At 41.5% G+C, this 27944-nt stretch overlaps 2 protein-coding genes across 2 annotated transcripts; one reads left to right on the top strand and one right to left on the bottom strand.

Moving 5' to 3' along the window:
* The first annotated feature begins 10775 nt into the window (after positions 1 to 10775).
* On the top strand, positions 10776 to 13024 carry dnajc19 (DnaJ (Hsp40) homolog, subfamily C, member 19). The gene is made up of 6 exons (XM_080506689.1): positions 10776 to 10873; positions 11155 to 11206; positions 12041 to 12114; positions 12237 to 12316; positions 12449 to 12519; positions 12883 to 13024. Exons 1-6 carry the CDS (start codon positions 10871 to 10873, stop codon positions 12951 to 12953), a joined length of 351 nt encoding a protein of 116 aa, XP_080362815.1. The 5' UTR covers positions 10776 to 10870; the 3' UTR covers positions 12954 to 13024.
* A 449-nt stretch (positions 13025 to 13473) lies between these two features.
* fxr1 (FMR1 autosomal homolog 1) lies at positions 13474 to 26597 on the bottom strand (the record flags this gene model as incomplete). Its single annotated transcript, XM_080506483.1, has 18 exons — positions 13474 to 15903; positions 16769 to 16851; positions 17435 to 17512; positions 17857 to 18063; positions 18182 to 18297; positions 18442 to 18535; positions 18742 to 19015; positions 20335 to 20430; positions 20567 to 20676; positions 21180 to 21258; positions 21834 to 22004; positions 22733 to 22849; positions 22973 to 23066; positions 23811 to 23959; positions 24099 to 24170; positions 24287 to 24380; positions 24480 to 24532; positions 26547 to 26597. The coding sequence occupies 18 exons, from the start codon at positions 26595 to 26597 to the stop codon at positions 15706 to 15708; spliced, it is 2136 nt and encodes a 711-aa protein (XP_080362609.1). The 3' UTR covers positions 13474 to 15705.
* Positions 26598 to 27944: the final 1347 nt, after the last annotated feature.

A 27944-nucleotide genomic window follows, 5' to 3' on the forward strand; every position in this document is an offset into this window, starting at 1 on the left:
ACACCACCGAGATGCTGCTGGAGGTTTATTGCTTTCACGGTGAGCCCATATCATAAAGAGATCACACATTGGGCCTCACGTTAATTATTAGTGAGCCATTAATCCGACACTGACCTTATATCTTTTTGTACTTTTTTTGTGATTGCTTACGTTCTCGTTTTTTTTCTGCCCCTGATCAATTAATTCAACAAGTCCATGAACTGAAATGCTTCAGTCAGTAAAGGAAATCACATTTCTCATTAATGATCGACTATCCAACTCATTTACTCTTTATTGGAATCCGATTTTTCCGTTACTTTAATAACCAAATGTAAATATGACAACAAATAGCATACATCTGTGCATCACTATGACAATAAAGTGGTGAAATAAATATGAGCAATGGTGAAATGGATCATAGGTGTTCAGATTAAAACTGTGTATGAGAAATAATTCTACCAGACTGAATTTACAGCTGGATCGGAGGAAGTGGTGTGAACCTGACACGGACTGCACAAGTCTAATGCGTAACGTCACCATGTGACACTTCATGCAAAAGGTTTCCACATCAGGTAAAACCTGTCATCTCTTCCTGAGCAAAAAAAAAAAAAAACAAGTTTCACTGCTGTTTTGGTTTCAAAAGAAACACAATAACTTTTCTAAGCTGACCGAACCAACTCATCGTCAATACTGGCCGACTTCTAGAGCTGGATTGGGGATCATATGGAAACACTGTGGAGTCATTTCAGCAACAGTAAATCACAGACGAGGATCAGAATTTTCCTATCTGTGAATTACGTTCATATCAGAACCCGATCAGCCCCATCCCTCGTGTGGAGTTTGTAAGTCGACCCGGTGAAGCGTGGTAATTGTTGACTCTAAAATGGCCCATAGGTCTGAATATGTGTCCGACCGTGTTTCTGCGTGACATCAATCGAGTCACTTAAGAGTGTGTAACGCCAGGGTTTAATTGAACTGGATCAAATATGAGAAGTGTTACCATTCCATAAATAAATTCTGCTGCCGATAAGTCTTCTTCACCTATCAGCTTATAGCGAAGCGCAGGCTCGATTTGTTTCTCGGAAAAGAAGGACTTTTATCTGTCAGATGAATTGAAAAGACGCTCGACACATTATCAGGAGTTAACAGGTGCCACTTTTTAAAGTTAAAAACTTCCTCGACATATATATCACTGTGTTAGACTATATCTAACAGTTACAAACAGCTTAAATTATTGATAAACTGATTGCCAAAGAGAAACTGGAAACACCTGAACTACCCTGGAGGCAGAATCTCTCTTTTTTTTTTTTTTTAGAAAACCGGATCATGTCTATGCAGTGGAGATTATTGTTTTAGTGCAACAAAGAAAACAAACAAAAAAAAAACCCTCAGCCGCTCACACAGACCTGAACCCACACAGAGCTTTGGAAGCGCAGAGATATAAAGCTGTGAAACGCTGACGGGACAGAACAGCAGCTCTCTCAGCTTCCATATCTACCACTTTAGAGATATTAACCCGACTGGCCATCACCACCAGCCGACCCACATTACAATTTCCCTCCAACCTGCCAGACCGGGGCTCAACGCAGTGTAAACCTGCTTTCCCTGGGGATGCCTTTTTTTTTTTTTCTTTTTAAATAAATGAGTACAATTTGATTTTGTTATTACTGATGAGGGCAGAGATTTCCCCTCGGTAGGCTGAGAACCTTCATAATCAGCAGCTGGGTCTCCTCCTGCAAACCTGAAGTAATTATTGTCTCAAGATGAAAACGGAAAGTAGGGGTGATTTTTTTTTTTTTTCTTTTTTAAAAGGGGGGGGGGGGGGGGGGAGTAAACTAGAGATAGAAATGACCTTAATATTATTTCTCTCTCTGGGCATTTCCAATAAGAGTATTCCATCGGTGGGTTTGATAAAAGGATTATGCGGCCAGCTTTATGTGGCTGGAGTCAAATCTGGATATGGAAGGAGAGCTGTTTGATTGAATAATTCTTGTTTCCTTTCTGCCAAGCTTGCAGTCCTCTTTGGGAAAAGTAAAAATCAGCATTATGCCAGATTTGTACATGTGCAGTGGCTGTCTGTAGATGTCAGTGTGCCTGTGCTGTGTGTCTGCCTACCTGGTGACACATGCCGTGTTTACATGCGTGTTGTGGATGTAGAAAACAGGATGAATGTACTTTGAGTTATGGAGTTCAAATAAGATTTCTCTCGTAAGTGACCACAAAGGTTTGTGTGACTGTGTATTGGCATATACATATAAGCTGAGCAGTTACAGCTTAGTGAATACGTTGCAATACTGCAAGCAGGACAATGCGTCAAGAAGAATGACAATTCCAACACATACTGTATATAGTTTTGTCCAACACAGGACATACCAGTTTTACAGACAAAATGTTAAACAGTATCACATTTTCTGAAACTGAGGGGGGGAACTGAGGGGGGGGGTCCGTATGAGAACATTGTTTAACATAAACACACCGTTTTGGGCCGATCATCCACACAAGGCTGCGTTTCAGGACTGAAAGCATTTTTTTTTTAACAGGGATCCCTGAGTGGGGAAATTTTAAACACCGGCTCGATTTATGTTCTCTGTCCTCTTCTGTGGGTGTGTTTGGTGAGTCACAGCACCCCTAAAGGCCTGGCATATGTACGACATGCACCGGTGAGAAAAAAAAAAGAAGAGAATTTTGGCTCGTGTTGACTGGGCCTAACGGCGTGTTCACACCAGCTCTGCTTGATCCGGAACAGAGTTGGTTTCGGGGAAAGTCTGCTTCATTTGGGCAGGTGTGAAAACCTCCCCAGTACCTTCACGTGCATGTGAACTGAGGTCCCGTTCAAGGCATCAGGGACTATCGACTGACTTTCCAGTGGACAGAATAAGAGGACATGATGTCGAGCGCAGTACATTTTGGGCAAGTAGACAAACAAAGCGAACAGCATGAATCCGAAGAAGCAGACGCAGAAAGAGAGAGTTGGAAAATATCTTGTGGGCAGACGAGGAAGAGACGTATTATCCCTTTCTTTTTCCCACAACTTGCTATGAGACTGACCAACTTTATTCCTCTGTACAGCTCTGGACATCTCCCTTGTCAAAGATGACAAACAGAGATATATGTAACCAACGATCATCCTGGAATTCAGATTGGGTTACCAGTAGTCCTGTTTTCATAGCTTTTGTTGTTTACACAGGTTTTAGCATTTCACGTCTTTTGTTCACTGTGGCTGAAGTCTTCCTCTCCCTCTTGTTACAGTAGTTTTTCCCAATACTTTGTGGAAAATAATTTAGGATTTAATGACATCTGGTTTGTCTGATGTCCTTCATACGTTGCAGTCAATTAGTCCTTGAGCTTTCACTTTGAAAAGTGAATTGTGCTGGAAAAACTGTGTAAATTCTCCATCAACCATCACCTGATCAAGTTTGGTGCAAATCTGTCCTTAAAACTTGCCTGCTACAGCTACTTTCACCAAAACACAGTGACATACCGTAGGTATATTTAATATCCACAGGTGCAGAAAAGGTGCATGCAATGGAAGACAATATGCTTCAATGGAAAATACATCTTAATCTAAATCTGCGGTCTACCTTGTCTCCATTTAGTTGTTGAAGTCCTAGTTTGCCTCAATTATAATATATCATCCAACAAGAGAGAAACGCAGATGAAAACACAAGATTGCCAGTAACAAAACCCTCACCTGAAGTTTCAGATGCCAGACAAAATTATATTTTTAACCTTAAAACAAAAATCAATTTCAAAGACTTTCTGTCAATTGTGCATTATACCTTCTCTATCCAAGTTAAAGTCATCACACAAGTTGACAGTACCAGATATTAGAGGAGAAGATGAACGGATGAAACCTGGGCAGATGGTTAACCGATTGTTCATACACACAATCACAACATTTCATTCAGTTTTCTACAGAACAGATGTTATTAAAAAATATGCAAACTTCACAGGGAAAAGCCCCGACTCAGCCCAAGTATTCTTGATGTGAGGCAACAATGTTCACCACTGAACCACAAATTCTATCCCATTAACGTTATCACTTTTAAAATGAACTGTCGTCAAGAGAAAAAAAGCTCTTATTTCCAAACATTTGTTTTGAGTCCATCAGTATCAGCTGAGAAACGACAGCTGGCGAAAGAAAGAAAAAAAAAAAAGCCAATTCCATTTAGGTACAAATTTTAAATTAAACTGTTCAAATAACAGGCATTATTCATGTGCCGCTATCGAGCGTCATCAGCAGTCGGCGCGAACCGCCGCCGAGGCGCGTGACCTCAGAGTTTAGTTATCATAACAGGGTTGTGACCTCGTGACCTGCAGTCATTACTGCCGTCTCCTCCAATCAGCCTTCCAGAGCGCTGATAAAACCCTCTGGGAGGAAACAGGCTGCCTGGATAGAGGTGACATTAGAATTATGAGTGAGTGTGTGTGTGTGTGTATGTGTGTGTGTGTGTATGTGTGTGTGTACTGCATGCGCGCACGCCTCGGCTTGCGCATGTTGTCGTGTTTCATTACTTATGAGGACCGAGACGTTTCTCACAGTGATAGAAAGATGAGGGAAAAGTCGCTCAAATTTGAATTTTTAAAATATATACACCTTCCTGAGGAGATCAGCACTTTTGTTGCAGGATAGATTAAAACGAAGATCAGCTGAGGGTCAGTAATGCATTTAGATATTGGGTAAATTCAGGTTAGTTCCACGCTTGGAACCACGGTCAAATAAATACATCATTTGGATTTAACAAGCCATAAGTAGTTAACTTTCCCCATTAATTCTTATTGCCACGTTAAAACCAGTTGTCAGGTTTTTTTCCCCTCCTATATTTTCCTTCAGCCCTTCATAATTTTGTTAAATGTACATCAGAAGATAAACTTCATGCTTCAGCTTAAGTAAAATGTGCGTCTTAATCCAGAATTGCCACACAAATCCAATGAGTCCAACACTGATACTTCGTCCCTAAGCTTACAACTATGTCTATGAAATGACGCAGGGGGGGATTGGGATTCTTTTTGTGGTGTGTAATCTATGATTCTCAACTTGATGTCAGCATTTCATTTGTTGATCTGAGTGAGCCTGCCTGTAGTGGGCAGTGTCAAGATTGGAAGCCGATAACAGCGTGGGCAGTTTAACAGCCTCGCTAACCACCAGCACCACCTGCCTCCTTGTTGTTATTAACGTCAGCGCTGCCTCCTGCTGCCGCCATGTTAAATATCCTTGACTTTCTTCTTCTTTCAATAAAAGACTTTACTCATCTTCTTGGTATTTGGCCAGTTTTTCCCCCATTCAAAGCACCGACTCTTCCTAGATTGATTACGCTCATTGCAACACAAGGAGGTATAAAAGCTGCGACGATTACAATGTTTGAAGGACAAGGATCTGTTTCCATGCGTTGCCTTTGAGGTCGCACCCGTCAATGAACCTCAAAGAGAAATGTTTGGCCTGTGGAAGGAAATCCTAGAACCTAGAAAAAAAACAAAAAACATGTACACAAAGGAGTCCACACAGAAAGTACCCAGACCCAAATGAGTCAAGAATGTGTGACCAATGTACCGTCATGCAGCTGAACACAATAGACGTTTACCTGAAACACATGAGTCACTTAACATGGGAGTCAGACACAGTTGTATTGGTATCAGAATTACTGATATATTTGTGCGTCGTATAGTGTAAGCATTAGTGCTCGTGGTGAGAAGGCCATAGATTTAGGTTTAGACTGGGCCTTTCTTTGCACGTTCTCCCTGTGAATTCCTGACTTTTCTCCTCCGGTGGTCTAGAAACAACCTTAATTGACCTTAATTGAACAAAGATTAGAGGACAGATGGATGAATCAGTGTATATTAGCCAGGACATCACTAGAGTCAAAAGAAATGACAACTCTTTTGCGTCCACTTCAGTGTCATTGCCACACAAACATACCAGTCAGAATGTCTTTGACCCAAAGATACTGAAGCCTAAGTGTTAAAACATTGAACATTAAATCGTGGAAGCAGGAGGATCATCATTCAGTGTCTGTTAACAGCTTAAACCTTTGATAATGCATTGAAAACTTCTAAATATCGGTTCTACATTGTCACTTATGAAATATGCTTTGAGCTGAATTATTAACTTCTGCAGTGGGGAAAGTTTGGGATCAGAAAAGTTCAGTAACTATCTGAAAAATAAATAAAAAAATAAAAATATATATATATATAGATAGATAGATATAGATATATATAGATATATATATTTGTCGGCTTTTGTTTTTTTTTTTGTTCCAGCAAAGAAGACAACCACTTTATTATATTTGTTTCTTTTGTTTCTTCATTATTTTACATTGGAAATAAATAAATAATTATTATTAATAATAAAATATTTCAGTCCTGTAAGTTATAACTCACTAAGCTATTTTTTGACAATCATTGAAATCCTCACAAAGGCCAGAGGCCATGTCAGAGTTTAACTTTAAAGAAGTGTCTCTGATGAATGTGGATATAAGAAAATGTTCAGATTCTTCTGTCAACACTTTCATTCCACTGAATTGCAAATGCAAAGTGGATCAAAGATCAAAACAACACTTGAAGAAAGTTTGTCTGTGCCGAATAAAGAGAAGCGAAACACTTGAAGCTTGTTTGCATAACATCCAAGCCAAACTGCTGAACTTGTGCAAGCAGATGAAACGTCACCAAACTCCAGGCTAATTAGCAGCGATCCGACTGTCAGCTGAGAATAACTCACACGCAAACAAGATAAAGACATCATGCCACCAAACCCCCCCCCCCCCCATCCAAGAAAGGAGCACCACGTCACTCAAATGAAGCGCCGGAAAATGATTGGTCCAAAAAAAAAAAAAATCCAGTGACAGGAGGTTAAATTGTGACTCAATCAAACTTGTTGGCACTCGTCACAAACTGGGCCAGCAGACAAGTCTTCTGTTTCTGCGTTGAGTTTCTTCAAAGCTATCAGTGTTGACATGCCGTCACTTTCATCTCACCACGAGGAGCCTCAGCTTTGCAGCAGTATCCCCGAAACTTAAAAAAAAAAAATCAACTTGTTTCATCAAATAAGAGGATATCCCTCAAGGAGTTAAAACAGAGTGGAAGCTTTCCCGCACTGTTTTAACCAAAGCATGCAGATCACCTCGGAACATGTCCTGCCTCTCGAAGCACAAAGCCAACTGCAACTCAACAAAACACAAAGCGACGCGGCACAGATCAAAACTTCATATCTGCCCTCCGCATCTCCTGCGGGCAGCCGCACAGTTTACCTCCTGAAGAGTAGTGGGAAATAAATAAATAAATAACTAAAAAAGCCCTCTTTGTCCCTGAAGTGTCTCATTGTCATTCCTAATCAATCCTCACCATCACAAACAATCCCACAACTTTTTCTTTTTATACATTCTTCCCCAGTCTGCTTATGCATTTCCCAGAAGGCATTGCCTTTCAGACTTTCCCTCTCCGGCGGCAAAGATGTCTGCGGGAAAAAAAAAACAAAAAAACAAAACAAAGCAAACAAACGGCGGAAAACACAACAAGACAAAAAGTCTCCAGAAATACCTTGTGGATGCCCAGAGGAAGGCGCTGGACAGACAGATGAGCAGATAGGTTTTCCTCTGTCCTCGTCTCTCTCAGGCTGCCTCCTCTCTCGGCGTGCTGTGGAGAGTGACTGCTCACAGCCCGCCTGGCATATCTAATTAGAGCCAGGCTGTTGCCACTATCGGGCAGAGGATCTACCTCTCCAATCTCTCCTGACTCAATCTTCCCCATCTCTGATTTTCTTTTATATTTATGCTGGAATATTTAATTGTAGACAAAAGGTTACTCTGGGCTCTATTCATCGCACACAGGCAGAATAATCTCCTTTAAAAGGCTTGACATTTCAGGCTTTTCAAAAGGGGCTGAAAAAAATTATATCCCCCGCTTTTGTTAATCAATGAAGTAGAACTCCCCCGAACAAAAGAATTAAATTGCTTGGTTGGGTTAATAAAACACACAGAAATAGCAGCTTCCTGTGGGCTTTTGTGCCTGCCCCTGGCTCCCCACATATGCAACCAGCACTGTAATTCCATATGATTTGGGGGGCAAAACTCTCATTTCTCCACACAGTTGGCTTTTTAAATCCTATTGAATGAACGGCGGCTGTGAGGCTGGCTGATTGGGACCTCTTGCCTGAGCCTGGCTGCCTGGCCAGCAGAACAAGCGCTCTCCATTTAAATGTGACTTCCACTAAGGAGAGACAGCAAGTCCACTACAATTTACAATTTCTATACTGCCCCTGCTTCAGAAAAAAAAAAAAAAAAACATTGTAATTATGCAAATGATAGGGGCAATAATTAGGCCCTTCACTGTCCCATTGTGTTCGCTGCCGTCGTGTTTCAGTCCAACGGTGGGAGAAGCGCGGCGGGGCATGTTGTGGTGTAAATGGCTCCTCGCAGATAGTCTGCAGATGTTCACAGCATCTCTGGACCTATGACTAGCCGTCACCTCCAAGCCGGGGAGCTTCTATATGCAACCGTGTGGCGGCAGGCCAGTCTGAGGTGGTGAAACGAGGCCCGGGAGCTGCTACGCCACATGGCGAGCTGCTTATACACCTTCTGAGCCTTCTGGGTGTGCAGGTTCACCTGTTTGGCTGTGAAGAACTGTACCGAAATCACGATATCACCTGCTGTGTCACGCAAAATAGAATTATATTCAATCACTTTGGAAAAGGATAATAAGTTGTGAAGAGTAATGACTTAGTTTGAAAGTGTTATGCACTGTATTTATAGTGTAAAGCAGATTTTGCTGAATTGAATTTTTTTTCATGCCATGTAAATAGCTGCCATCACTGTGACACACAAGCTGAGCTGGCAGTTCTGTGAGGCTCTAATGAAACCTTTTTTTTTTCAGACTAATTGGTGACTATAAATTGCAACAAGACGTGAATGTGAGTGTGTGTGTCTCTCTCCGTTTGTCCTGGGATGAAGTAGTGACCCGTAAACCCAGCAAGATGGATGAATGGACGGTCGGTCAGATTGAAGTTACGTCAAAGAAGAAGATGTAATGCTTGAACATCTTGTCAGGAATGGATCAACTACCAACACGGACAGCAGCAGGCAGTCCTTACAAGGGGAAGCAAAGGTGTATTTAAGGCTGCGAGGCGACGAATGCATCACATCTAAAGTGTGTGCGTGCCACACATCTTCTCCACGGTTGCCAAATCTGACTCACTGTTTCCAGCTCAAACACAATGTGAAACTAGTCCACCACAATAAAGAACACCCAAAATGTCAACTTCTGTACAAACTCATGTTAAAACCATAAAGCTAGGATGATCCTTTTTCCAACAATTAAGCGAAACTCTACATTCCGTGAATGACAAACACATCATAAACACACATCAACACATTTCCAACACATTTAAAAGCTTAATTCAACCTAAGCATGTACCTACCCTCTATGAATCTACTTTTACAGGCTTTTTAAAAGCAAAATCGCTGAAATTTCAAGTACTCTAGATTATTCATGCATTACCTTAATGCCTTCGTTCTTTCGATTTTCAAGGTTCTATGCTTATAAATAAAGAAATTAAACACGAAACTAAAATGTACTTTCAATGAATGCCTCTAAATGTCTGTGATACATTTACTGAGGTTCGTAAAATGGCCATAAATAAAGATATATGCAGTAAAACCAGATGGGACACACGCACCAAACTTTAGATTTCAGAATAAAAGCTGTTAACGCTTGCACTGAAATACTTCAAGTGTCCATCTTCATCTGATGATTTTTTTTTTTTAATCACAAAAGTAAAAGAAGAAGAAACCAGGTTGTGCTGTTCGTTTAAAAAAATTTAATTGAAGGGAAATGCATCACATATTTCATGAATTAAAGGTTGAAAATGTGCAGATGTTTATCCATCATCCTTTTGATTTTTTGCTTCAACCGTCCAGGGTCGCAGGACAGTGAAGTTTACAAGAACTCTATGATTACCCCCTGCAGAGACTGCTGGCTGCATGGAGCGCTGATACTGCGCATGTGCATATCTCCTACCGGTTGTAAATAGTTCCTTCTGCTCCAGTAAACAAACATGGCGGAACGCAGAGTGGAATGATTTGCTGTCCTTATTCCAGTTTCATAGTCCATGTCGGTAGTTTTACAGTTGAGACTCACCGCTGATAGCATCTGATCCGTCATCAGTCCATACGATTGTCAGGTGCTCTCGGTGTTGTTCGTGTTCTTCTCTGCCCACCTCTGTGTGGTTTCATCATAAAAACAAGCAACAGCACCCCCTCGTGGCCCGGCATACTAACTACATCGTGGTCAGTGTGTTCACTGCTACAGCGTAAACTCACTCCTTTTTCTTAATGGAGTAGTTGTTGCCACGTGAAACGTTGTTGTGCAAATGCCCAAATCTGTTAAAAAAAAATAAATAAAAAATAAAAAAAGTTTTGCACACACACTCATTTTCATGTAAATGTGACTTTAAACTGTGGCGAATTAACTGAAATTATTTTGCCTTAGAGCACTACACACTCTGAACCACCTTCACGCTCACACTCACACCTTGCACAGTCTAAATCACACAATTTGACCGGGTGGGGAATTGATCCAGCAACCCTGGCACGACACCAGTTGAGCTACAGGTGGAGCTCATAATGTGCAAACATCTGTGTCGGTTAAGTAGTGACTCTTAAATCCCTCACCCCTCTCCCCCAGCAGAAACTTTGACAAACACATTTCTGTGGAAAAAGGTCACTTTGACAGAGGAGGGAGGGAGCGGTTGAGTAGGGAACAGCGTCGTGTGGGTTTGTTTTTTTTACGACAGTCGGCCTCAGTTTGCGGCTCAGACACTAACACGCCTGAGCGAGGAAAACATGAGAGGTCAAAAGTTATGATCGCTGTCTTCTGCAGGGTCGGAACATAACACGCAGACATGGTAGGTGGGACGCGCTTTCTATTAAGTTGGACGGCGATTTAAAATAATAATAATTATAATAATAATGGCCCGAAGACTCGAACGCCTCACGGAATGGGTTATTTTGTAGAGCTAAGCTAACGTTAGCTTCACTCATTGTGACTCGACCCAAAACAACGTGACCGAAACTCTGCGAACGTTTGATTTTTTACCACTTTAATAAAGCTGCTCCGGTCCGTCGATCGATGTAGATGTTGACACTTTGCTGTTTGTTTACATGACGCACACTGCTGTGTTTTCAGGCCAGCTCCATGGTGGCAGTGGGACTGGCTCTGGCTGCAGCCGGGTTTGCAGGTCAGTTATTTACAGTGAGACGCTCCTGCCATGTGCAGCGGCATTTACTTAGTTTAAACCATGTCCACAATGTTTTGGTGGTCCTGCCCCATTTTCAGGCATGATAATTAGATAAAGGATGTGTGTATACTTTTTTTTAATCTCATGATATTTTCATAAAATGCCTACTTTAATTATTTACATTAACGCTTAAGGATTTATATATGGATTGCATATGTGTTTGTGTATGTGGGTAGATGGAGTATATATATATATATATGATTGCACCCATAAATTATGCTTTCATATTTCTCTGCAGCATACTGTGTGGGAGGCTTTGTAAACTATTACAAAATTGCCCAATTACCCACATTAAGTTGTTTAAGCCTCATTGAAGAGCATCAATGAAAAGGGTTAATAAACTTTTCAAAACTGCAGCCTCGGTGGAAAGCACATCAAAATATGTCTTTTTGCAATTTCATTTTAATCGATCAGTTGCTGAATTCAGCAACCTCACGAATATTTCACGTTGTATAATTTAAAAATATTGTCAAATGCAAAACGCTGTGACTGTAGAACTTTAAAAGGCATCTTTATATTCGGCATCTATTTGAAAATAGGCATATAGTAACTTGTATTAGTTTTATGTGGACGGTGAAAATCCTCTAATATGGTGTCATGAAGAGAAACACTATAAACAGATATTTACATGACTTACTTTAGGATGGACACACTATATACACACAGCCCTGCAGTCATTAACATGGACGTTTTAATGTTTCAGAAAGAAATCAGTAGATTATTTCTTATGGAAACTGTCCACTGTTGCTTCCTGTGTTGTTCTCCCTCCGTCAGGCCGTTATGCCATGCAGGCCATGAAGCAGATGGAGCCTCAGGTGAAACAGGCTCTTCAGAGCTTCCCCAAGACTGTAAGTAGAAAGGCCGCTTTTAAAATAAAAATTAAAAAAATCTGTTAATATAGGATGAGTTGTACTTTAAGTATCCTCTTCAGATCGACTTAACTTGTTCTCTCATTGACATCCGCTCCCAGGCGTTTGCAGGAGGCTACTACCGAGGAGGATTCGAACCAAAGATGAACAAGAGAGAAGCGGCGCTGGTTTTAGGCGTCAGGTACGAGGACGGTTCTCAGCCATTATTTCAGTCTCTTCCCTCCACCCGGTGGAATTTGTCCTCAAGCCCTTGAAGTTAACGTCTTCTTTTTGTTCCCATCAGTAAAAGTCACTCTGTTGTTCTGTCTTTCAGTCCCACAGCCGGCAAGAATAAGATCAGAGAAGCCCACAGAAAACTCATGATCCTAAACCACCCAGATCGAGGTCAGTTCAAGGTTTAGAAGGAGCAATATTCAATATTGTGTTCTGTACGGATGTAGTCAATTGTCCAGTTAAAGAAAAGAATGTTTTTAGCTGATGAAGCCTCTTGGGATATACTGGGGTTTTCACCTTATACGGCATCATTAATCTCTGTCCAAGAACATTAACTTGAATCATGTAAAGCAGAACATAGGAAACAAAGGCAAAAGGAGGGGAACAAATAATGAAATTAAAAATGAAATGCGTTAAGAGATTAAAGTCAAAATTTAAATAACTCTTTGACTTTCAAATAAAGAGAACCCAGGCTTCCTTCCTTCCCCAGTGCAAGAATTCATGGACTTGAACTTTCTTTGTGTGACCTGGCAGGTGGATCTCCGTTCATCGCCGCGAAAATCAACGAAGCGAAGGACCTGATGGACGGTCTTTCTAAGAAATAGACGGTCACATCACTCAGCCGAGCATCGCCTGACTTTTATACGTCTCTTTGTTGTTCAATAAAATCATTCTGTAGGAACCGAGACTGGGACATTGATTTTGCCGCATTTCACTTTGTGTAAATATAGCTTTACACCACACTTGCACCGGTTTGATTCCCCGTCTCTACAAAAGAAACAACCTTAAGCAAAAAAAAAAAAAAAACACTGAATCCAAAATTGCAATTGATGTGACGCAGTTAGTGTGACAACTCACCTCAGGTGTGAGTGTGACAGTTTGTTCAGAAATACAACTGTAATCCATTGACTTTTTACCTTCCCAGCTGCATGAATGCACCAAATTATTGCAAATATTTAGTTTTGCATTATAATGCGACACTATGAAAGCTTATTAAATCTGACATTTTCTTTAAGACATGAAAAATAACATTTCTCTATCCAAATCGTGTCGGTATAACAGTTTTTTTGCGTTTGTGTGGGAGCAGCACATTATCTGCAGACACAAATGACGCGTCAGCCGGAGTCAAGTCTGAGATCTACATGAAAGATCCGAGTTTATTTAAGAACTACCTGCATACAAAACATATTGCACATCAACCAACCAGACAATCCTTTAAAAAACAAAACAAAAGACAGTATACTGTAGTTGACCCAACAATAACACTTGGGATGCCGCAACTCTCAGTAGTCCAATTTACCACCAAACAAACCCTCCAGAGAACACATACCTTGGTGTCAAGAAACAAAGAAGAGCTTGTTTTTGTTGTTTTTGTGTGGGTTTGCTTTGTTGTTGTTAAATACTGTACATATTTTCTCTTTAAATAAATAAACCAAATAAATCTCCTTCCTTAGTGGAACAGTCGTGACCAGTTTCCAGCCAGCCAGTGTGGAAGAACCATGAAAATGGGACATCTGGGCCTGGTTTTCCAGAAACATCTCCACATCAGGGCTGGTTCTCCTCAGTGAGGAGCGAAAAACAGAAACCGTGAACGTACTTTTGAGTTTTTTTTGTTTTGCCGATTTAATGACATTTGTCATAAGATAGGAAAAAAATGCTCGGCGTTTTGTGATGTTTCCAGAAAACCCGGCACCGACGGCTACATCTCAGTCAGCATTCAACAGCAACAGGCCAGGATCCACACTTCCTTACAGTCGACCTTTTTTTTTCTTTTTCTTTTTTTAAAATGAAAAGGACAAAAAGGATACGCTTCAGTGCAAAGAAAACTACTCTTCCGTCGTTTCTTTTCCAGACACACCGTTAAAAATGACTCTTGTATGACTTTAAGTGGTTGCATATTTAAAAAACAGGAAGCGGCTAATGTCAAACCCTTTGAACAGATATGTACACTGGCAACAAAAAGTATGCAAAACCCTTCAGTAGTTCTTCCTGCATTCATTAGATTAGATTATTAATCCCACGTGGCGAAATTAGGTCATCACAGCAGCAGCTCCACATTGCACAAATACTTAAAAAGTGAATTGACCATAAAAAAAAACTATAAACAAACTTGTGTAGTCAAGCGAAAGCCACAAAAAAAAAAAAATGACACGTCTTTAGTGACTGACCGTCAAACAATCATGTGCTGGTGGAAATTGTAACTCCGATACAATCTTGAATCAATAAAATATCTTTGACGGAGGTGCCGAGCTACTGTGTGACGTATACGAACTATCTGCTGATGTGAACCATCGATCAAACAAACAAACAAAAAAAAAAACCAAAACCCCAGAAGAACTGCTGATAAAGCTGGTGCACGTTACAAACACGAGAATACTGTGGCCAAAGTCCCTGCAGGTGGGAGCGCAGCCCACAATTCCATGGCCAATCCGTGCAGGAAACTCAAATCTCAAAAAGGGTTCACATACTTTTCCTTGTCACTGTAAATGAAGGACAACTGGATTAATTATTTCCCCCCAAAAACAACATAGAAAAACAGACACACCTGATATTGAAAACATGTCCCCTGAAGTGTTGGATTGAATCTGCCCTCGGGTCACTCGTGAGCACGCGCAGGAGGGGGGAGGAGGGAGGGGGGGAAAAAAAATAAAAAATTTCAGAAGGGTGTGCAGAGCCGGGCGACGACACGTTGGATCTACTTTCAAGGCACGACAGCTGATCACGTGTATGTCAGACATACTTGGGTTTCCCCCGACAAACCTACGGTAACCTGCACAGCGGCACTGTGCATGCGGAACATTTAAACATTTAAAAACTACCTCAGATGCACGAAATATCCTGAAGAGAGGTGGTGGAAGCATCTGGCAAAAGGCATACTGCTTTTTGTTTTTGTTGTTGTTGTTGTTGTTGTTGTTCACAAACCCTGCTGTGATATTTCTATACGGATCAAAAGGGAGTGCTGCTTTCATACCACAGTATAGGTGTGAGTTATTTCCCCAGTCCGGCCTCTCCCTCGGCTCTCAGCCGACTGAACTCAGGTAAATGTCCGTGAGTCTGTGTTTGACTATCTTTGGCAAGCTCAAACAGGATGAAGTCTTAAAAACAAAAGCTGAAAAAAAAAATTAAAAAAATCCCCAGAAAGTTTTAGAATCAAGTGCTGGACAGAGCGTGTGGGGGGGAGGAGGGAGGGGGGACGGGGGGGTGTCGGTGTAGAACTGTGACGTTTTGCGCGGAGGAAGAGGTTTGTAATATTTCTTGAGTAAACATAGAACAGTGCTTGTATTTTAAATGGTGTGATTCACTTCGGAGGCTCCGGGGGACGCCGAGATGTTCAGACATTCAGGGTTTGAGAAGAGATCAGAGATCGGAGAGCCCGTTGGCGACGGGCTGGGGGTTGGCGTCGCCCTGGTGGGAGACTTTGGCCGGCCGCTCGGGGGAAGACCGAGGAGGCTTCGTGTCGCCGTCGCCTTCGCCGTCCGCGGCGCCAGAGCTGGAGCCGTTGGCGGTCGCCGGTGCCGATTGTGGGCTGTGCTCAGCGATGGCATCTACCTGAGGCTGATCAGAGGGGGGGGGCACCGAGAACTCAGCATGTGTGCAAGTAACGACTTCTTAATACCAACTGGCATCAAACTTGAAATGGGCTGGAAAAAAAACGTGTTCTAATATGAAGACAAAATTAGAAGAAGTGCAAAGTCCCACGTGTAAAATATTTTGAAAACATTGCAGTTTACTTTCCAAACTTTTCTAGTCCTCAACTTTAACCGCAATCTATAAGCCATAAACCATTAAATTACCATTTTTGTCATTTCAAATTTTCATGGAATTGCAGCGTCATGATGCAGCGACTCCGATCTCAATTTCAAGCTGATTCAGTTTCATATCTCGGTGATCAATTATGATTTTAAAGGTTAACTCGCATTACTTAACATCATAAAATATTACATTATTATTAAATCAGTGCATAAACGCAGGAGATCGAGGTTTTTAGAACCATGACAGTGAGTGTCGTGGCTTTCAATGTCGTTCAGTTGTGTAATTCCGGATTATTTATCGTTAAGTTTATTTATCGTTAAGTTGGCAATATTAAAATATTAAAATGTTTGCCAGCTGGAAACTCGTGGCTGTCTTAGGTTTCGCTTGTGAGGACATTTATGTTTGACAATAATAATACATTTTATTTGGAGGCACCTTTCCGAGAGTAAAACAATGAAAGATCAAAGAATTGTAGTCAAATTCCAAGTGGACACACTTTGTCTCTCTAGCAGTGTAACTAAATCAGACAAAGCGTTCACAAACCCCCCCAAGAGAGAGAAACAAGCGTTTCATAGAAACGATCCTCACAACAATCGAGAGCATTTAGAACGTCGACTTCACTCAGTTGACTGTGGCCTGTCGGCAATATGCATCATGGAGTACTGACCAAATCCTTGGTTTTCTTGGTGTCCTTGGTGGTGAGCTGTCGACTCTGAGATTCAGCCCGGGATATGTAATCAGCCACAGTCACTGCACAGATAAAGACGACAGAGACGGGGAAATATCAGAAGCCAGAAGAAACAGGGGCTTTATCAGCGCGCTCAGGCGCTGCGCGAATCCGAGCGTCTCAATGCAAATGTCATATTCGCTCTCGCATTAGTAAAACACAGAAAACCGCAGAACTAGCACATGTTAAGGAATTTCACTCACTTCACAACCATCAAGTGAAAAAAAAATAAAAATGCATGCAGGTTTATACATTTTTCAGACTCAATGGAACAAAGGTGCTTTAGTCATGTTTAAACCACAAAGACACCCTGAAGTGTGTCACACGAATAAGAAATGTCAACCGCAGTAGTAGATAAAACAAAGACTAATCATCCTCACAACACATGGGAGGCAGTTCAATTAAGTGATGTTTGTTGGAAAAATGCCAGTTTTACTGATTAAACAATTCATTTCAATATCAACTTAAAAGCTCAAACGCTAAAAAGTGAAAGCCAAAGTGGATTTATAGGGTTTTGTTTAGTACAAACAGGTTTCATGCACAGCTTCTCAGCACAGCCACGGAGGAAAATGGCCGGAAGGACGGCGCCGCAACTACCACCATTACCTGGCTGCCTTTCTTCAGGCAGGCGGATGTGGCGACGTCGGCTACGATTACGACGCTGAGGTTTAGCTTCGGCGTCATCTGAGGACGTTAAGTCGTCACAGAGAAAGGGAACGGGGGCTTAAGTTCAGGCCACAGATCTGTGTATTAACTCGTCGCTCCACTGGTTGCACAAAACCTGACAAATCTTTTTTCTTTTTTTAACTACTGTGTTTTGTAACAACAGTTAAAATCTGCATGCACTCTTTGCGTTGGTGGGTATGAAAAGAAGAGCGTGAAATACCAATACTCATTTCTATTTTTACTCATAAATAGAATTGCGCTAGTTTAATTATCATATACACTTGTTTGTGAAGCTGGTGAATCTCTTGTGAGATACATTTTATTGTGTTAAAAGTGCCTTAATGTGACGGAGCCATTCATACCTATTCCATTTTCACTCATCGAAGTGTTATCGGACTCGCTCATCCCGTCCATCATGGTGGAGTCTTCGTCGGTCCGGCGCCGTCGAGACCTTCGGCGGCGGTTTGCGGGCGGGTTGGACTCGCTGGCGTCTGTGTCTGCCGTCTGGTCCGTCTCGGTGTTTGTCTCCAAGTTTCCAGAGGTATGAACACTGTCATGGTCCCGAGGGGCTGATGCAGGATTACAATCATATTCACTGGGTCGAATGTATGTTTAGTAAAAAAACAAAAAACAAAAGGTAGACCAGCCTACAAAAGAAAATAGCATCTTTTAAAAACTGAATTTTACCAGAACTGTTGCTGTATCCTCCTTTTCCTCCTCTTCCTCTTCCTCCGAGCCCTCCTCGCCCTCTGCTACTTCCTGGTCTCCTGTGACCGTCTCTCGGTGGCCGCGGTCCTCTCTCCCTGCAAGTCCAAAAAAACACAAGCTGGACTGTAGAGATAAAGCAGCTTTCTCTGATAAGAAACGAATAAATAGACGCTCACATTAAAGTTAAATACAGAAAAGCAGCACACGCACTAAAAAAAAGTAAAACAAATGAGGCTCACCTGTCCTGGTCTTCTCCAGCCAGAGACCAGTCACTCAGCTCGTCCTTGCGCTCCGAGTCGGTCTCGGAGGCGTTGGATTGCTCCGAGTTGGTGCCTGAATTCAACCCGACACAGAAGAGGACACGAAAAACGACAAGACAAAAAGCACAAAGAAAAAAAAATTGCTTCATAGATTAATAATTCTCTTCTTGTCACAACTCCTCCACTTCTGTTGGTTTCTTGCACAACTGCTAATGCACACGACGGTAAATCTGCACCAAATGAATGGGGGGGGGGGGGGGGGTGGGGGGGGGCACCTACCATATCCAGTGCTGTAGCTGTGGCCTCTGCGTCCACGACCTCGACCGTTGTAGGAGCGACTGCCATGCGAGGAGGACGAGGAGGCGTTGGCACCATTGTCTGCATTGTAGCCTGCTCCTCTCTCTCCTCTCTCCCCCCTCTCCCCTCTGTCCCCCCTCTCCCCCCTCTCTCCCCTCTCCCCTCTCTCCCCCCTGTCGCCTGCCCGATGACCCTGGGTGAGCTGCCGTAACTTTTCATCAATCTGCATCCGCTCCAGACGAAGCTGCTCCACCTCCTGGAGGCAAAGACACACAAAACGGTGCAGATGAAGAGAAAACAAATGAGAGGAGCCATGTGCATAAAATGTTTTTGGGTTTTTTTGTGTTGCTGAGGTTCGTCACTGGATTTACAAGCATAAGCATACATCTACGTCACAAATAGTTTGCCTTGTCCTGTTTATTGTCAATCTCACAAAGCTCCTTGAATAATTTACAATCTGCATCAGCTGTTGCTCCACCAACATAAAGCTCCACCTTGACACACAGCAACAAATACAGGATGCAAACAGAAGAACAGTTGCATCAAGAAAGTTTAGGTTTTCATTTAAAAAAAGGGCCATAACTTGTAAATATCTTCAGTATTAATATCCAAATTGTTTCTCAATAATGTTAGTTTTGTTTTTCTGATTAAAAAAAACTTTTATTTTATCATCAAACACTTCAAAAAAGGGGGAGATTATTCAATGTTTTTTAATAAGGCTAGAAGAGGGATTTGTGTGCTCACGAGTTTCCAGAAAGTGAGAAGGTTTAAAAAATACATCTCATGATTTGTCACGTGTGAAACACAGCGCTCATCCATTAGCTCCAGGACCTGGATAGAGTTCAACTGGAAAAATGTGTTCCGATATTATAATACTCCAAAAATCAGAAGGGGTGTCAGTTCAGTAGCCATGCTGCAGATCATGTGGACTGATGGATGTAGACCATACACACATATTTTTGACTTGTCAAAGCATAAAACGATATTGGGACAAAATATGTCAATCCTTAAAAATAAAACACTACAAAAACTTAATTGTCTAACTCACTTTTTCTAAACAGAAAAAATTTGCGAATAAAGTTTGATATTTAAAAAAATATCTTTTGTGTATGCTAATAATTGTAACGTTGAGCTAAACAGAAAAATCGTCTATCAACTGCATGGCTGCAGGTGACAAAAGTCAATTTTATCAGCTTTGTGTGAGAAGAAATGTAAACAAATAGTAGTCTGCCTCCATATTATAATGGATTACATTCCGACCCCAACAATATATCCATTTAAACCATGTCATGCGAAGGCTACCAAATTGACAGTGAAGATTCCCAAAAGGCAACTTCCAGAGTTCCAGCTGCACGAACGCATCGTAACACTTCAGTGTCGTATGAACCTGCCGTGAACGGTTTACATGCTGACAGCTGTCAAGCCACGATTCATTGTACTGTAAATGAGGCAAAGCAAATCAACGAAAGAAATCAGTAGCACAGGCGAGCAAGCCCTTAACTCAAGTCTACAAACACAAACACAAACACACACACACACACACACACACACACACACACACCCAGATGGTCTTACATCGAGATAAGAGAGGTGATACTCCAACAACACCTGGACGTTGCCGATGCTCTCCTTCGTGCCGACGAAGGTGAACGGGACCATTCCCTGTGTCGTCAAAACACAAAAACACCACAACCCAAACTTGAGTATGGAGGAGTTTGATAGAACTCGTATTTGTGAACATATTTAGCAACGTTTAACACAGAAGTGACACTGAGCCTCAGTAAACATCTCACAGCAGCAAGCTTACTTCTTGTCTGGGCTGCTTGTTGTCGTTGTCTCCCTCTATCCGGACCCTCACCACGCCAGACTTGTCCACAATCTCCTGGATCACTTTGCCATTCTTACCAATCACTTTGCCTGGAGACAAAGGTGAAGATTCAAAACGTCACTTCTTAAGATAAAGACCAACACCTTGACTTTTTTCTTCTTCTTCTCATTTATTTAATGTTTGAATGCAAGCAAAATAAATGAAAGTCACATAAATAAAAGAAAATACATTTATATGACTATAGTTTGATTAGATAAGATTTAGCTTGAAACCAAGAGACACTTTGGTACAAACAAGTATTGTAAATTATCATAAAACCTTTTATTGTTGGAGCACTATTTTTTTGGGTAAAATGTTTTAATCAAAGGTTAATAAATCAAACTTCCACTTTCTGCTTTTCAAACTGACAGTGTGAACAAGTAAATGCATATTGTGATGAATATTGGTTAATATGGAACCATCTGTCATGATCACTGTTGTGTTCATTTGTTCCTAGCAAAGGTATCGCCGTGAAGCTTACGCAACTGTTTTGTCATTTCAAATGTATAGGAGACAAAATGTGGGACTGACTACAAGTTCTGCTTGCACATACCGACAAGGTTTCTCGGCACCTCAACGGAATCCTCCACAAACTCCAAGTAGTTCCTGGCCGTCTTCACCGCCTCGGCTGTCTGAAGGACAACACAGGGTCACTCAATCTTCAGCATACAAAAGGTTCTGTCTACAATGACAACAGAAACATTGTGAATAAAGTCAACATAGCAACAAAATAAATACAAATGAACCAAAAGTGAGTAAGAGTCCATTTCAGCGAGTTCAAATTTGTCCTTAATGATAATCTTTGACTTAGTTTCATGATCAGTCAATGTGGTGATTATTGGTTATTATTATATTATTATTAGTTGTTTAGTTGCGAGATAGTGAAAAAGCTACATTCGGCTTTCTAAAGCATCTTATGTTTTGACGAGTTTTCAATCATCATCGTGACCAGATATATTTTGTGGCTTATCATTGCAGCTTTCATCAATTTGCGAGTGCAAAAACCACGGGTGACATTTTTAATATGGACTGTTTTTCTTTACAATATTAGCGACCGCTAAGAAAATGTCACCCTGTTTGAATAAATTTTTTTAAGTACGACAGAAGGCGCCATATTAGAAAACAGTAAAACTATTCGTGTGTATTGGAAAAGCTCAAATGCACCCAATCACAGCATAAACTCTTGACTGACCACACATCATCCTACCTCTCCGTAAATCCTGAAGGTGCCCGTCTCCTCGTCCAGCTCGATGGCAGTGACGCCCGAAACCTTCCGTGCTTGTTGGATGTTGCTTCCGTGGCTGCCGATGGCCAGACCCATCAGATCTGGTCTCACCATGAACTCCTCCTGGAAGGACGACACCAGGTGCCTGGAGTTCTACAATAGACACAATTATGAGGTCAGTAACAATTTTTTTTTTCTTCACATTTCCATTTAAATGTCAAGCTTCATAAAGCTCATATCAAAGTAAAAGCTGACAACCTAAAGCTGTATTATTCGCAAACGTTGATCACTTAAACTGATTTCCTTTCAATTTAACACCATCAGTTCAGGCATTGTCAAACAGCGGTACAAACAAATGGTGTTCAGCAGGAGCTACTTTTTATTTCACATTCTATGTATTTGCATGTTTATTTACTTGTTGGTTGCTTTCTTTGCTTATTTAGGTTTGTGAGTATGCAAAAGAAAATGACAAGATCCAGACAGACAGGAGAGAGGGTCGCATTAAATATGTGTACGCTTTTTCCTTTCACATTCATTGTTGTGTTTTTATTCACTATCTTCAAAATAAGATTAAAACAAAATCCACTACTTGAAAAGAAATGGTTTTGTGTGAAAATTAAGCAATAAATGTACCTAAAAGACAATTGAACTACATGGATTTTCAGTGATTTAAGGACTGAAGTGCAGCAGAGATTTTTATGAGTGAAAATGTAAGTGCCAGTCACTATGTGAGGCTTTTTTATTTTTTTTTAGAAGCAATTTGTTGGCATGACGGTGTGATTACTAACAGCCCTTTATGTGGCCATTGTGACTAACCGACCAGCTGTGCTTTTCACTGATGAACCACTATTTTTAACTCTAAACGCTTGATAAACACTGACCTCCAGGTGTTTCGTGGCCTCCTGGTTGCGGGACATGAGCAGCAGCTTGGTTCTGAGGCTGCGCAGGTGCATGTCGCTCAGCAGAGACACGCGCTTCACCGTCGTGTCATTGGTGGACTTCACACACATAGAAGAGAGAGGTGCTTGTTGATAATAGTCATTGAAAAATGTGACATCATGCAGCCTATAAACCTTTATAAATAACTACACGTCACTATGGAATAAAAGAATGCAAATTACCACAATGAGGAGCTGAGAAGTCTCCGGGCAGTACGTGATGCGACAGGCTCCCACAGCTTTCTTGAACTCCTTATGGGCATTCTCAGTCTGGCACCTACAGTGTGCAACAACAATCCTTTATATTGTCGTGAGCCTCCAACATTAAACAATCCACTGTATGGAGGGTGTAATTTGCGATGTCAAAAGTCGGGGGGTGGGCGGGGTTGTCGACAGCAGAGGCTGAAGGTTGAGAGTTAAACTGATATTAGAAAAGCTAAAACACGTAGAACTGCATATGTTGTTGAAATCTATTAAAAGTGCGTGAGTTGCAGGCAGTTGCAGGCAGTCAATACGTCACTTTTCGAAGTAGAAGCTTCCTGTGAAGGAATGTAATTCATTGCTTGTGAATCAATTGCTGACAATGACAGTAACAACAAATGTGTCATTCAACTAAAATGTACTACAGGCAAACTGCAGAATGAGGGTGAGTTTAACTCTTAATGCATGAGACATGACCTCTATCGTGTGTATTCAATAGAAATGGAGAAACCTACATAAAAAGAGATGACTGCTTTATAAATGGTAAACCAACCATGATACACAACAAATTAACATTTTATGTGTACAAGTGTGATGCTTAGTTTATTCCAAAAGGTTTCATATTACAAGCCAAATCAAAAGAAGAAATGGGGCCACTGGACTGAGAGTTTGGGTTCTATTTCGGGGTGTAAGTGAGGCTCTTCTGTCTGTGGACGTAATAAGTGCAAGTCACTAAAAATGAGCCCAGCACCCGGCGACTGAAATACTGGACGCCATATCACACGTGTTGAGGGAGATTAATTCTAGGTGTTTCACATACGCTTCCTGTAGATCCTGAGGAACTGGGACAGAACACTTGTAGAAGGAGTTCTTAGTGATGGCCTTGCTGGGGTTGACCGGACGCAGACGCTCAAAGGTCACTATCTCGTTGTAAGTGGCATCGCAGGCCGCATACTCAATCACATAGAACTGGAAATACAAAAAAAAAAAATGACAGGGTAAAATAACATACACTTTTCACTGTTTGCTGAACAATAACTTAATAAGTTATATTTCTGAGCATGAATAGTAACTGCAGCGAATCAACTGGAAATGAGAAATCACTTACATCGCCCTTCATCATGCGGACTTTCGCCATCCACCAACCACAAGGCTCCTGGTCGTTGGCTCTGGACAGGATCTGCCAGGAGAGCAGATGAAGTCAGATGGATGAAGACAGGAAGGAACTCCTTAAGGCACTTGGGGGGGGGGGGGGGGGGGGGGAGAAGAAGAAGACTGTGTCTGCTCCTTGCTCACCTCCACCTCCTCGCCTTCTCCGATGTCTTTCTTGGCATCGGCAGGCGGCGGCATCCTGACATCACCAAAGGGCACCTGGCGTTCTGGCTGCCAACTTCAAAATGAAGAGGAAACGTATTACTTTTGTAATAGTACTTATTCAAAGATTTGTAGCTGCATACATATATATAATAAAGCAGAGGCAACAACTCACTTGTTCTCAAAGGCAATGGTGAGAGAGTCATCGTGGATATCTTTGACCAAGCCCTGCAAGGCGAACAGAAACAAAAGACAAAAGTCAGGGGAGAAACATGCATCTGAGTTAAGGACATTGAATTACAGAATCCAGATGTGATGCCTTCCAGTGGATGTGTTCCTGTTCACGTTATTTTACGAATGGACATGCAGGTCCACATGTGCGACAAGGTGGACTTTCATGCTAAAGGTTCCATACTACTGTGCAAATCTCCACTGGGACAAATGTGCCAATAAAAACCCCCAAAAAATAAACTGTTTTAGGCTCCTAAAACACCTCCTCATGTGGATGACAGGCCAAAAACAGCATGTTGAGGTTAACCAGTTTCATGGTGTGGACGGCCCCTAGTAAAAAGTAAACTTCATTTATACAACACCTTCCTCTAATATGGATCACAAGGTGCTTTACAGCACTAAAACAGAAAAACAAAACAGAGTTGAGAACAGTAAAAACACAGAGGCAAAACAGACGGTAAATTGCATTCTGCCAAAATATCAAGAGGAGAAAGCAAGTTGCTCATTAGTTTTAACTGCTCAGCACATAACACCGAGCTGTGCTCATTTCTAATTGCTACCTGCTTAACAGACTCTTATTATGAGTATTCAAATGTTTTAAATATTTTTCTTTTATCAAGTGCACCGCACAGTATTGATGCTGTTTGAGTATTTACTGTTGTCAATACACTTGTGGTCTGCTGTGTTCAGACTGAAGTTGTGTTCATGATGTTTGTCATTTTCAAAATTAAAAAGCGAGTTCATATTGATCTGACTGTGTGTGTTCATGAATGGGAAAAGTTAGCAATGAGTGATTCTGAAGAAAATTGAGGATGTAATACATAGTTATGAGTCTTTGAATCGAAGATAATATTATCGTCATCAAATCGTGGCACCAGTGAAAATGCAGAGCCCTAAAAAAGAATAGCCAATAAAAGTGTCAACAAACATAAAGGAAACCAACAGAAATGATCAAAAGGGTTGCAAAATGACCACATGAAACACTAGATGACATTTAAGTCTTTTTAGTATGGTGAGGGCAGTTTTCATGTCTTTGCCTGATGCCCGGTTGTCTCCCAAATTTGCCTATGGATGTAATCAGGTCAGAGACACAGCAGTAACCCGAGAACCCAAGGAAGCAAATTCAAAGAGAAATGCTGCAAGATAGAACAAAATGTGTGAAAATAACGTGAAGTTATGGGTGTCTCTGCGAAAGAAAAGGGCAATGGAAATAGGGGAATTGATAAACACAGGAAGCATGGAAGAGAAGACCGTGTGGTGTTACTTTGGGCAGCAGGTCTAGAAATAGCTTGTATGTCTGTGGTATCAGTGACTCTGTGACATGCCAGCTGGTCAGGATTGACAAGGAACAGCTGGCGCGCGCGCACACACACACACACACACACAAACACAAACACACACACAGGGAGAGTAAGAGGTAGAGAAATAGCTCGAGCATGATGGAGTATCAAATAATAGACAAGCGACAGTCAGACGTTGAGCGAGTAAAGCTCGAAACCCACTACGAGAGTCAGCTATCGTGGCTCCAAAACAACGCACATAGCAATGAATAACTGAATCATTTCCAAGCTCTGATCGCCATTAAACGAAAATAAAATCTGCTGACAAAACAGACGCGATCCGCTGAACACGAAACTTTGTTGACTACATCTTTTGACGTCAACAGTTAGCACCCGGCTAACTTGCAGCTCCGCGGAAGCTACAGCCGAGGTGTCGCAGCGTCGGTAGCCGCTTTCACGGCTCATACACCCGGGCCGTCCGACACCAGGCCGGGTTTCTCTCACTGTGCGGTGGAAGAAAGGTCGTCCAAACACCGACGGTTGGAGAAGACTTGGACGCGACGCTAGCTTAGCCTGCTAACAGCGGCTACGGCTAGCTGCGGAGACAAACACTAAAGTGCTCCGAGAGCGAGTCGGGACATGTTTACATCGACTCAAATATTTCGAAAACCCCACAGTATCTCGCTAGAAACTCCGGTGCCCGGTGAGAAGTCGATAAGTGGGGTTTTTACCTTGTAATAAGCTCCGTTGGAGCCACGGACCTCCACCGCCAGTTCTTCCATATTGGACACGCAAAGGATGTTGGGACGACAGGTGGTCCCTGTAGCATCAGGCTCAACTGTGGAGGTGGAGGACCTTCACTGAGCAACTTTAACGATATATCGCTCTCACTGAGCAACTTTAACGATATATCGCTCTCACTGAGCAACTTTAGCAATATATCTCTCTCTCACTGAGCTACTTTAACGATGTATATCGCTATCACTGAGCAACTTTAGCAATATATATCTCTCTCACTGAGCAACTTTAACGATATATCACTCTCACTGAGCAACTTTAGCGATATATATCTCTCTCACTGAGCAACTTTAACGATATATCGCTATCACTGAGCAACTTTAGCGATATATATATCTCTCACTGAGCAACTTTAATGATATATAGCTTTCACCGAGCAACTTTAACGATTATTATATATCTCTCACTGAGCAACTTTAGCAATATATATCTCTCTCACTGAGCAACTTGAACGATATATCACTCTCTCGCTATACATATATATATCTCACTGAACAACTTTAAAGATGTATATCTCTCACTGAGCAACTGTAAAGAAATAGCCCTCACTGAAGGCAACAATAAAGACTTCGCCCTCACTCATATATCCTTTTCCAACCAGAGCACAGTAATAAAAACAAACATTTGAGATTAATTGGTGACTATTAAAGGCTTGTAGGTGTGAATGTGGGTGCGTGTGTGTCTGTGCCTCTCTGTGCTTGTCCTGTGATGGGCTGGTGTTACATATGTGATACATATGTGAAAACATATTTTGATGGAAGTCAGCATCTGACCTGATACACACACAGACCAGTTTCTACATCTTAATACTTTAGTTTCACAGTCCCCCCCTCCCAAAAAAAAAAAAAAAAAAATAGAAGTACTATAAAAACTATTTAAAAACCTTTATGTGTAGTTTTGAAAAGAGAAACGACGTACATGAAAATGTGTGTGAGGGGGAAAAAAAGAGGTAAGAGACTACCTCATCTTTGTGAAGAGGACTTCTATTTGCTCTGCTCTTTTTCTACAGGTGTGGATTTGGTCGAGTGAAGCTCTTTTCAATCCATCTATTACCATTGTACATGCAAGTCTTTTCAAATTCATACTGAGGGAAGACATTTGTCCCCAAGAGCTTAATTCTTCCAAAAACAACAATGGAAAGAACTGCTGAGCATAAAAATCGAGAGGACAGGTCCATTTTTTTTTCTATAGTCAAATGATCATGAAAAAAAACTTAAAGGTTATGACTGATTTGATGATAGCACAACATTAGCAATCAATCAATCAAGTTTCATTGATTGATTGGTGGACTGTATATCCCTCTGGTGTCTGCTGCCTCTCATAATCAAAGC

The sequence above is a fragment of the Blennius ocellaris genome (genome assembly GCF_963422515.1).
Source record: "Blennius ocellaris genome assembly, chromosome: 12".
NCBI lineage: Eukaryota > Metazoa > Chordata > Actinopteri > Blenniiformes > Blenniidae > Blennius > Blennius ocellaris.